The following is a 12245-nucleotide window of genomic DNA, read 5'->3' on the forward strand; positions in this document are numbered from 1 at the left end:
GTGTCTTTTATTGAGGACGTGTGCTGCTGATGTTTTGTCCCAGCGTTCATCATCTCCAAATGTCTGAATCTGCATCGTGCACATGTACAGTGTTCTGCCCAGTGAGTCCAGCCAAACCCTCCACTGTTTATCCAGTTCACAAATCAATAGATTAGTCAGTCCTCATCCTCCAGATTTACATGAATGGTTTCCTTGTAACATAGGTCTGTTTTTAGTAATGAAAACACTTCTTGATAAAGATCTACTGTCTAGTGAATGAAATGTTTTCCTTAAAGTAGGAGATTCTCAGATGTGTATAAGACGTCGTGTTTACAGTAATACACACACCAGAGCCTTGGGACCTCTCTGGGATCCTTGTGCTGTCTGACATGTGTTTTTGCTAATTAATGTGGTGAAAATGAAGGTCTAGGCAATGAGATAGGACGGAAATATCAATTGAATTACTTATTTAAAACATCATCTGTCCAACATCCTAATGTACCTTATAGGTGCTAATGTGTTTCTGGCATAGAGAGAGTGGTTTTAAGACTTAATGGAGAACCCTTCACAGTAAATTCCTCCTCCTCAGCATTTGTGATTTGGTTTAGGAACATCAAGCTGCAACAGTCGAGTGAGCAGAAAGGTTGTTTATATGTTTTACAGCCTTTTCTAACTATGAGTGTGTGCAGTTAAACATTCAACCACAAGAACCTACAGTACCTGTCATTTATGAATTAATCATCACAACGACAATAAAAAGAGATCAGTGAAGGTTTTTTATTGATCAAGCATCTTTTTTATTTTATTTAACATGAATGCACTTTAGAGCAGAAGGGCTTTGATGATGAACAGCAGGTATTTCGATGTCTGATTAAAATACCGTAACCAAACAATAGACTCTTAACAGTTTAAATGCATCAATCGCTGTAAAGGACAAACTCACAAGGATGTTTATCCAAATATCCAAAGTGACCCCGGCAATTATGTCGGATGCTCAAAACGACTTAAAATCGGAGTGGGAATTCATCAATCCGACACTGTCACACTCATGAAATGCGGGTGTCACATCCATGAAGGGTGATTTCTGCCTGGTTTACTGCAAACATTCCCATGCTGCCAAAAAAAAAGCCTCCATGTTTCCTGAGGAGAGCGTCCCAGAGAGGAATGATCTCATCGGTAACCAGGTTCACCACTCACAGCTGCTCCAGGCAGATTCTCACCACTTGTTTCCTCACTTACCTGCTTCAAAGCCTGACAGTCTCACCTTAGACCCACCAGATGGATGCCTGTTAAGTTGAGCTGCCCTCAAAAATATAGTCCCACAGTGGTTTTATTATTCTTAAAAGAAGGAAAAAAATATGCACCATTTGGCTAAAATAATCTTGTTTCAAGGTCTCATCCAAATACCAGTAGAATTATTTGTCTGATTTGGGAAGTTAGTTTTTACAAAGTCAATTTGCAGTGGAAACAAATGGGATAATCATGTCCAATTGTTTTAAGAAAATAAGATGTATTACTAAGGCTTACAATAACACCGGCTGCCACTTACATTTTATTTTTATTTAGCCTTTATTTAACCAGGTAAAAAAGACCCGTTGAGATCGAGATCTCATTTTCAAGGGCGACCTGACCAAGGGGGCAGCAGCACACGTCGTCAGCATTTCATAAAATACAAAATACATTACAATATTACATTACAATAAATAGGGCCATAGTACAATAGAGGTTAAAACAAAAGTGCAGGAGCAAGGGGGTCATGGTGGCAAGAATGGTCAGCAGAGGCACCGCTCAATTGATTTTTGTTGTCGGTCCTTCAGGAAGTGACGGAAAACATTAAAAGATACGAGTTCAGACATTTTAAGTTCAGCATTTCAGTTCAGCCTTTCATCAGGAAATGTAACTGCTGCCTGGATTAGGTTGGATGGTAATGCCCCCCTCCCCCCAGCTCTGGCCCAGTGGTGGGGATGTATTCAGGATGGGTGGTTGGCGTTTAATACAAATGAATTTGACACCAGAGACTGAAGACTTGTGTGTGTGGTTCATCTTGGGTTACACTGAGGGAAAGATTGTGGCTTGGGTTAAATCTGGGGGAAAAAAGAAAACGCTGACTGTCTTGTGCTTCAAGTCAGCATTGAATTTTTCAATCTCACACCGCGTTAAAACAAACCTCAGCTGTCAGTTTGTAGATGTAACTTTTAAAACATGAATCGCACTCCAGCTGCTTCAGAGGATTTTGTGTTGGAAGAACAGATATTGACAGAAAGTCAGATCTATCTGTTTGATAGCAACACATCATGACTCTGCAAGTGTGTTTTACTGTTTTTTATCATGTTTATGAAAAATGTGATTTAGTTTCACTGAAAAGTTAGTAATTAGTGGGAAAAATGTACATAACACAATTACTGTAGATGTCAAGGTCGAACTACTCTACATCATAAGGAAAGAAGTCTAATAACTTTATTAATCTTTTATTACGTATCAGTATCACTCCACACACTTCCATGTTAAATGCAGCGTGTTTGCATCCGCAGTTTGTTTGAGAACGATTTAGCGGAAATTAGCTGAATCCACAGTGCTGCAGATATAAAAGGACATTTCAACTCTTCACAAAATGTGCTGCAGATGAATGAGTTTATTGAATTCAATTAAAGAAGGGTGCAATCCGGCCCTCAGGAGGAATTTGTCAAGTGTGAAAATTTTAATTTGCACATATCTTGAAATTTCAGGTTGTTCATAAATGTTTTGTAAAAGAATACCGTACTTTTCGGACTATTGAGCGCACCTGAATATAAGCCGCACCAGCTAAATTTGAAAAGAAAATACATTTTGTACATATATATATATATAAGCTGCACTTGAATATAAGCCGCAGGTTTTCATGTTGTAACATTTACACAGAAAGACAGTAGGGAACTATGCAAGTCCACTCGTTTTCTGCTGTTTTGGTTACGCTCCTCTCGCCCATCGGCATTTGTTTACAACGAAGCCGGTTTAATAATGTTACATATACGATGTTAGGCGTGTGTGTTTGTGTAGTCTGAACCGTCATAAACAAAAGATTACGGGTTATGGAGCGCGCTTGTGTTGCGGTGTGCAGAGACGTGAGCTGCACCAGGGCGGGCGAAAAAAGTAGCGGCTTATAGTCCGAAAAGTACGGTAATTCATTAACTGTAAACATCTTCATAATGTATTAAAGGGACAACGAGAAGTTTCTATTTGGTTATAAAAAAGTCTCACGTTAATGTGGATGAATCTCCGCTACCCACACTTGTTAATGGGTCCATTTTCGATAAATATATCGTTTTGTCTCTATCGTTATTTTGTTATTATTAGTGGTGGCGGAAATGCTGGTCGAGCCGACCAGCGTTTCCTTACTTTAGGTTTTGCGGCGAGTCATGAGAATAACACAGCCGAATCGCCGTTTATGGTCGTAACTACGACGGTATGTGATCGTCTTTGAACCTCTGACTTTAATTATTGATGAATGAAAACATGAGTCCGTCTTGCGCCGGTCAAAGAATTTTACGGTGCGTGCAGAGGCTCATAAATGTAGTGTGAAAACGCTTCACTTTTCCAAAACTCCTCGTTGTCCCTTTAAAACAAAGGGAAATATTGAAAGTTCTTTTTTTTTTTTTACAGACTATTATTTTACTGTTCTGGCCCACTTCAGATCAAATTGTGCTGTTTGTGGCCCCTGAACTAAAATGAGATTGTGGCCCCTGCTTTAAAGGAAGGTTTCTGTTGTAGCCAGTAAAAGATGTGCTATTTAGTTAGACTCAGTTTCCACAAGTCTTAACTTTGGACTTAACCAAACTGGTCACTCTAGTTGCTAAGCTAGGCTAACAGAGGCTCACTGCACAGACATAAGAGTGATTTCATCTGACTCTGGTGAAGAAGAGCATTTCCCCAAAATGTTACAATGAACCTTTAAGGTGGACGTCATTCACAGCTCAGTGCTGAGGAAGACGAGCGGTGCATTGCTCCTGCAAATGTGATTAAACTGATCATTGGAGGGAGTTGGGAGGGATTGATGAATAGATTGACAGAGGATTGACTGTTATTTAACAGTATGTATGGACAAACTGGCTGTCCTCGCCTTCTCCTCCGGTGTGTCTTAACCTCCTACTCGTGTCTGCGTTATGCCAAGCTTTGGAAAAATATTCCAATCTGCAGAGACCTAAATTTCATTTTAACACCTCACTCTCTTTCTCCCACACATATTTTAAATGAACTCCCTGGTTTTTGGAGAAGTCACAGTTATCACACTGTTTTTTGTGTCTGTTTTTTTCTCCTTGTGCTGCTTTGCCACAGTGAAATGATACAAATATGTTAACAACTGTAGTGTAGCGTCTGTGTGGAGTGAGTCTGTGGTTCAGCAGTCCGACTCATTCAGGGTTTGAGATGACGGGTGTTTTCCCAGTGATGCCGAAGCGTTGGAGACACAATCAGCGTCTTTGCGAGAGTTTTTTGTTGATACTTGATCCTGCTGTTATTTGTGTCTCCTTGCCATATTTCCTTCCTTTTGTTTTGTGGCATTTCTAGTTAATATACTCTTGATTATTTCTAATGTATTTACTGACTGTGAAGCAGTTTGTAACTTGCTTTTGAAAAGCACAACACAAACAAAGATTATTATTCTCTGAGGTATTTTGTCATTGTAAGTCTAAATGTCAAATCCGTATTGCTGGAATTGGCCTAAAGTCGCCCCTCCCACAATGAAATCTCATCTCTCTTCCACATATGGCACATTGTTATTAGATTACAGTTCCCATGATTTGCTCATTGTCTCCTACAAAATATCCAAAGCAAAATGCAGGATGAGAGCAGCGAGCAGGCTGCTCATTGTCCTACAGAAAACAATTTGTCATGACCGGATTAAAGAGAGGAAACCGGTGAGTTTTTACACATTTTTGCCATAATAATAAAAGATCCTGGTACGTAACTCGCCCTCGTTTTAAATGTGAGCTACACTCTAAATGTTTCCTGTAATGACTTCCAGCCAGCACTGCCTAGAAACAGCTCAGCTTCATAGGTTTAATGCTGCATTCATGCCACATTGGATTTACCATAGATGTGAGCTGTCACATGTGATGTAAAGAAACATAAAGCAGGGACATTTTCACATCTCGTCGTCTGTACGCTCCACCTGCTGTGGCAGTTTACAGGAGGCTGCTATTTTGCAAGACGTGTTGTCCGACCTGCACTGAAAAGCAGAGGTGTACTGTAGGTTTATAGTTCTTGTAAACGGACAAAGACACTCGTTTTCCAAACAGTCTGACCTGGCATTCATAGTTTTGTATGTGGTTGTTAACATAACGCAAGGGGCGGAAATAGTTGCATAAGACATTAGAAAAAAAAAGAGCTGGGGCTGCGAATGTGGGAAGGCTGTTTCCAGAAATGTGAATAATTATTAATGTAAAAAAATATATGATTGTTGCAGCTTTAAAGTCCTGAATGTAACTTTGGATGTTAGTGCACCAACTAGTGAATTGTGATTGTGTAACATTGTGAATTCAGAGCCTGTCTGCTTCACTGCTGGAAGACGAAGCCCTCTCACGTTTCTCTTTGTTCGGCCTCATCCGTCAACACGAGCTGAGATCAAGTCTGGTTGAGTGGAGTAAAGACTCAGCAGAGGCTTCAGTCCTCACTGAGTCTGTGGCATCTGGAGTCTCATTCAAGAAAATACTAAAATAGCAGCAAATTATTCCAAAAAATATATGATGACAGTGACACTCGGTGCTATTCTTCAGTATAATTCATTATAAGCCAGGAGCCATAGCAAGAGAGGGAGAGAGAGAGAGACAGAGAGAGCATCTGGTGATGTTGAGATGATTTACTTTGGTGTGACATGGAATTATACATCAACAGTCGAGTCTGTGACAAGACTAAATCTCAGAAAATGTGAGAAATGGATTTAAGGATGTGCTGCTTGTTCTGTTGCAAGTCTAAAAATCATACCTAAATCCCACTTACATAACTGCAAGCGGTTTGGAGGGTACTGTACTTCATGGGGGGTTCGACTTTTTCTTTCCAATTTGCTGACTGTCGTACTCTTTCTGTGGGGCTTCGCTCCCATTGGCCCATTGGTTTTCACTGAAAACATTTTTTTAAATTCAAAAACATTTTCAACGCTGAGGCTGCAGTGGTGGTTTCTACAGAGTTACTACAGAGAGCAGATGATTTAACATTTGTCATGTCAAAAACATCCATAGAGCAGTTATGTTGACATATGATGACCTGTATGGCTGCACCCATTTCCTTATACAAACATAGACTTTAAATAGATGAAATATTCATTACTGTAATTTATATATTGATATTAAAATATACTGTACATATTGTGATTTTAGTATAAGGGTATTTCATGTTCGATATAAACTTCTCTTCATGTATCCAGAGGGTGTATTATGTGATGATAATGTGTATGCATACATAAGCTTGATGTAGAGATATACTGTTTTTTTTATGTGACCAATTTTCAGTTTCCATTTCTCTGGCTCTGGTCCAGAAAGTAGACACGTCCCCTTTGTAATCCCAAATATCAAAGTCTGATTGTTTGGTTGAAAACAGCCACCAATGACCACAACACCACACCTGGTTGAACCACTGGGGAAAAAAAGTGTGGCTTTTTCACTGACACTGAAAAAAACGTAATAATCCATGTTGAATTTAGTTCATTATCACTTTAACATTTATCACAATCATTTCTTTTGCTGTCCACTCTACAGTGTGAGACCATCCTGCTAAATCTGAAATTGTAGTTTTTTGAGTTTGAGTCTGGCAGCAGAGTAACACACACACACACACACACACACACACACACACACACACACACACACACACACACACACACACACACACACACACACACACACACACAGACCTACAGTGTAAATGCATGAAGCTCAACTTGTGCTGCACACATGTCAGGAGTAAATGGAAGCTGCAGCAGAGCTGTGAGGAGCTGTGGGCTACACAACAGTCCTGGAGCTGATCAAGCGTATCTCATCACTACAACACTGTAGTGTGTGTGTGTGTGTGTTTGTATGCAGGACCATGTGGGTGTGCTAGGCCCACATTGTGCACGTAGACGTGTGTGTGTGTGTGAGAGATGTGTGTTTCACTGGCTGTGTGTGCGTTTTTGTGTAAATGGTGCTGAGTTGTCTCTTTGCTTTAGCTTCTCTGTGTGTTGCCTACGCTGGTGTCAGTGATGCAGTCTGTTGTAGTTTTTAAGGAGAGAAGAGAGAGAGTGAAACTCTCCTGAGACCGATGAAGCACATGCGCGCACACACACACACACACACACACACACAAACATTGCTCCTTAGTGAAAATCTACTGCAGAGAGTTTTTGAGGCAAGATTTTTTTCTCCATAAGCTTCAGTTTGTCTTTGCTTTTCAGGACTCACACCACTGCGTGTGCGTCAAACATTATTGATTTTCCTTCGTTCTTTAGCTATCGCTCATGTGAACTTTGACCTGCTGCCTCAGGTTTTGACCCCTGACATCTGAACCCTCACGGATTTTAATCTGCCACACACACACATTTTGAATTGATAGACAAATTTAATGTTTTATGTAAATTTCAATAACGCAAGCTTTTATTTTCTCCTTCTCTCCTCTCTTCCTCACACTTCCCCTCTGACTATCCATCTCTCTGTCTCTCCTTCTCTGTCTTTCTCTCTCTCTGTCCAGCCTCTGCTCCTAAACTGCGGCTGATGCGAGGCCAGTCTCTGGTGGAAGGGGACAAGCTGTACTTGAAGTGCGAGGCGTCGGGGAATCCCAGCCCTTCTTTCCGCTGGTACAAAGATGGACACGAGCTTCAGAAAGGCAGAGACCTCAAGATAAAGACCAACAAGTGAGTCTATCAGGCTGATGATCAGCCTCACGACTGCATGGACCAGAAGTTTCCAAATGTTAGAGATCCAGACAGATGAGTGTGTTCTAACAGATGCTGCAGTGGTTCCTGTTGTGCTGCTCCGTAGGATACTTTACTCTGTCTGTACCCAGACTGAAGCCGCTGTTAGCAAGCAAAACTTTTACCAAACTTCTATAAATCTACAATAAGTAAACCTTCAAGTTACAGATACATTATCAGTATATTAGTACATCAACAATTAATCAAATGACCTTTGAGCACAGTGCTGCAGGAATGAGTCCTAAACCTGGAAATTAGTCAGCATCACACACAGCACCTCTAGAAGTCTACGAGTCTGGTTGCTGGCTTGGAGGTGAACACTTTGCACTTTAAGAGTCAAGTTGAAAGTGCATAATCCTCCTCCTGCAATGTAATGTTCCTTACAGAAAAAACATATCAACTTCACATACTCTACATAGTAACACGTGTGGTCACATGTTACTATATGTGTTAATTTGTTGTCAATCAAATAATACAGTATACCTTTGGGTATTACAAGAAACATCTCTGGAATAATTTCTGAATGGATATTGTGTGTTTTTTAGTTTGATTGTTGAAACAAATGGCAAGAAAACCATGTAGAGCACATGTGTAAAACATGTCTCAGGTTCTCATGGGAATTCACATGTAATTCACATAAAATTGGGCCAAAACCACATCATGTTTCCCATGTGCAAATATCATGATTCCCATGTGCAAAAAATTTCACATGTGAGGTTCATGTGGTTTTTCTGTAAGGTTAAGCTAACATGAGACCAATAAAGTGTTAAAGGACAATTCCGGTCATTCTTGACCCCTAAATCGTTGTCCTGATGGTCACCCGGTGTTGGCGGGAGCAAAAAACGCGACTAAAATTGATGCAGGCAAACCGGAGTTACACCATGGCTAGACGGCGCTAGCGATAGCCACAACGCTAAAGTATGAACTGTGGATTCTGCGTTGGTGTACTGTATGTCCTCTACATAGTGTTGTGTTAAGATGATTAACCCTTTGATGCACAACATGGGTCTAAATAGACCCGAGTGAGTTTTTTTGTGCTATATCTTTGCGAAAAATTTATTTCATCATATAGAATTCCAGGTATTCCTCAATTAACTTGTTTTTGATCATAATACATCCTTATTTTATTTTTTACTTTTTCACTTTTTTAATAAAAACACATTTTGTATCACTACCCCTCTAATGCGCAACATGGGTCTAAAATGACCCACATTCATTTCCAATGTGATTTCATGCTGAGTGATAGTTTCTTTGCTGTAACTTTTGAAATCTATCTATTTTATGATTGAATGTTCCAAGTATTATCTAATATCTTGTTTTTTATTAGTGGGGTCATTATTTCCATTTTTCATTTCTTACTTGTGAACAAAAATGAACAAAAATGTCTCAGTGAGTGGACCAGTTGAAAAAACAAGTATAGCAAGAATACTTTAATTTTAGCATTCCCTCACTATCTATACCAACAACAGACAATTGTTTCCTTGATTACAATAATGACTAGTCATTACCTGTCCTTTTTCCCCCATTAATAGCTCTGTTGACATATTCTACTGTGGTCAACAGCTAGCCATAGTTTATTCTATCTGAGTAGGCTATTTCAATGTTATATCTTTGAAATCACTGCACAGTATTTATCATTTTCTTAAGTAAATATTCTTTTTTAAGCACATATAATCATATTTACTTGTTTTACAATTATTCCAATTTACCTAAAGAAACATTTGATGACTCATTAAAGATAACTGTGCATAATTGATAAGGTTTTAGTTACCTTGAATAAGTAGCTACATTACTTGTCATAAAGGGAAATACCTTAATATTAGCAAGTTAGCTAACTGTTAACATGATGACATGTTCTAGCTGGTGTCTACAATAGAATAATATTCTATTGTAGACACCAGCTAGAACATGTCAACAGCTACCTACCTAGCTAGCTGGTGACATGTTCTACTGTAGTTAACTAATACAGTAGAATGTAGAAATGTCAACAGCTAGCTAGCTAACTGGTCCACTCTCTGAGACTTTTTGTCTATTTGTTCATAAAATAAGAAAGTAAAAATGGAAATAACACCCTGTACTAATTAAAAACAAGATATTCAAATGATACTTGGAGGATTCAATCATAAAATTTATTGATTTTAAAAGATACCACAAAAAAACACTCACCCAGCATGAATTCACATGGAAAATGAATGCGGGTCATTTTAGACCCATGTTGCGCATTAGAGGGGGTGTGCATATGTTGTGCATCAAAGGGTTAAGAGGATATTTATCAAAACTAACTGGTTTCATTAAAGATCATCCTTTACTTTGCTTGAAATTTGAAATCAACCATTTAATGTACTCACATGCTGAAAATGTTTTTAAAAAAAACGATGCATCATGCAAGCCTCCAAAATGAACTGTTGTGCTCTCACTAACAGATTTTGGAGTTACTGTTAAATACCTGTCCTTTAATTACGTTTACGTTTGTTTACTCACTTCCTCAGGGTAAACATTGAAAGGGAAACAGTAAACCAGTAAACCAATCTCTACAATCCTGTTGTTACATATATAGTAGCAGTAACATAAACATCAATTGTTTCTGGTCGTGTCTAGGCTGGAAATAAAAATGTAATTTCTTGTCCAGTCAGAGATGACTCTGCTGTTTTTTCTGAAAAACAAAACAAAACAAAACAAAACAAAACAAAACAAAACAAAACAAAACAACAACAACAACATAACAGTAACCAACAGTGTCTTTTTATCTGCTCTGTATCACCCTCTCTCTCTCTCTCTCTCTCTCGCTCTCTCTTTCTCTGAAGAAAAAACTCAAAGGTGCAGATCAGTCGTGTCCGTGTGGAAGACTCTGGCAACTACACTTGTGTGGCTGAAAACTCACTAGGACAAGAAAACGTCACGAGTATAATCAGCGTGCAGATCTGTGAGAAGTGACACATCTATCTATCTATCTATCTATCTATCTATCTATCTATCTATCTATCTATCTATCTATCTATCTATCTATCTATCTATCTATCTATCTATCTATCTATCTATCTATCTATCTATCTATCTATCTATCTATCTAGTAGAATTCATCATGTATATGACAGTAACAATTACAGAGAGCTTTTAATCTGTTACATTCAGTAACTTCAGCTAAACTAGAATAGCATGTGGTTATTATAAAGGTTTATGAATAACAGAAGTCTAAGACCACTTTGTCTTTACACTCACCTAGTGCAAAGTGACTGGTGTTTGCTCAAAGAGTAAACAGATTATGTCCCTTTACGTAACATCTTGGAAATTCATTAAAGACGTTTGAAAAGTCAGTAACATAGCAGCATTAACATTGAAGAGGTGACAGCCTTTTTTGTCTGTTTGTCTGTCTGTCTGTCTGTCCGTCTCTCTGTGTCTTTCCGTCCGTCTGTCCTCCTTGCAGTGACCACCACCACCCCATCTCCGGGTGTGAGTCACGCGAGGCGCTGTAATGACTCGGAGAAGACCTACTGCGTCAACGGAGGAGACTGTTACTTCATACATGGTATTAACCAGCCGTCCTGCAAGTAAGTTGTTTGCTGACTGTGGCACCGTCCCCTCAGTCATCACTGTGTGGTCACTCCCCCTGTCTCTCCTCCCTCCCTCTCTCCCTCTCTCTCTCTCTCTCTCTCTCTCTCTTTGTCTTTCTCTTTCTCTCTGGCCTCACACTGTGTCACTGCACCACCTTGTCGTCTGTCCCCTGGTTGTATCTGAGCCACAACGTCTGAGGCCATCGTCCTGTTCAAGTGAAAGAGAAACTGGTGCCTTCAAAATATGTTGATGTCTCAGAAAATGTTTTCAGTAAGAGGGGATTTAAAAGAAAGAGAATATTGAATTTGAGTGTGTCTGATTTTGTCTTTTTTTTTTTTAAATATTCATCAACAAACCTTTATACATCTAGTTTCTTATTTCAGTCCTAACTGTTCTATGTGAAATCCTCATTTCAGCAAAACTGATAGCGTCCCTTTCATCAGTTAGCAAGAATGCTGGTAAAAAACAAACAAACAATACAGACTATTATCATTCCTGTCACCAGAGACCAGGATAGGTTTAGACGTCTGAGCGGAGAGAGGAGCAGGAAATGCAGGTTACATTACGTAACAAACAGTTAACATGACAGTCCTGCTTTTCCTCTCCCTGTGCTGAAAAATGTTTCTGAGCACAGTGTTGCACAGAGGAACAAAAGCCGAACAGGACGTCCCGCTGACGTAGAACATTAGCTGCTGTCGGTCACTCAGTTGGCATGTGACCACAAAACATTCTGCAGGCTGAGGACGCTCACTGAAGCAAAGTGAACAGAGGGCACGAGACAGATTTGTTCACTGTG

At 39.4% G+C, this 12245-nt stretch overlaps 1 protein-coding gene across 3 annotated transcripts in view; it reads left to right on the forward strand.

Moving 5' to 3' along the window:
• Nucleotides 1-12245, forward strand: part of nrg2b (neuregulin 2b) — a 55356-nt gene that overhangs the window by 16645 nt on the left and 26466 nt on the right. For all 3 annotated transcript variants that reach the window (XM_085788479.1, XM_085788480.1, XM_085788481.1), the window contains exons 2-4: nt 7675-7837; nt 10702-10820; nt 11322-11445. In XM_085788479.1, coding sequence (XP_085644605.1) covers nt 7675-7837; nt 10702-10820; nt 11322-11445 — 406 coding nt within the window. The remainder of the gene's footprint in view (nt 1-7674; nt 7838-10701; nt 10821-11321; nt 11446-12245) is intronic.

Source organism: Trachurus japonicus, chromosome 10 (assembly GCF_045865225.1).
Source record: "Trachurus japonicus isolate A0001 chromosome 10, Traja_1.0".
Classification (NCBI taxonomy): Eukaryota; Metazoa; Chordata; class Actinopteri; order Carangiformes; family Carangidae; genus Trachurus; species Trachurus japonicus.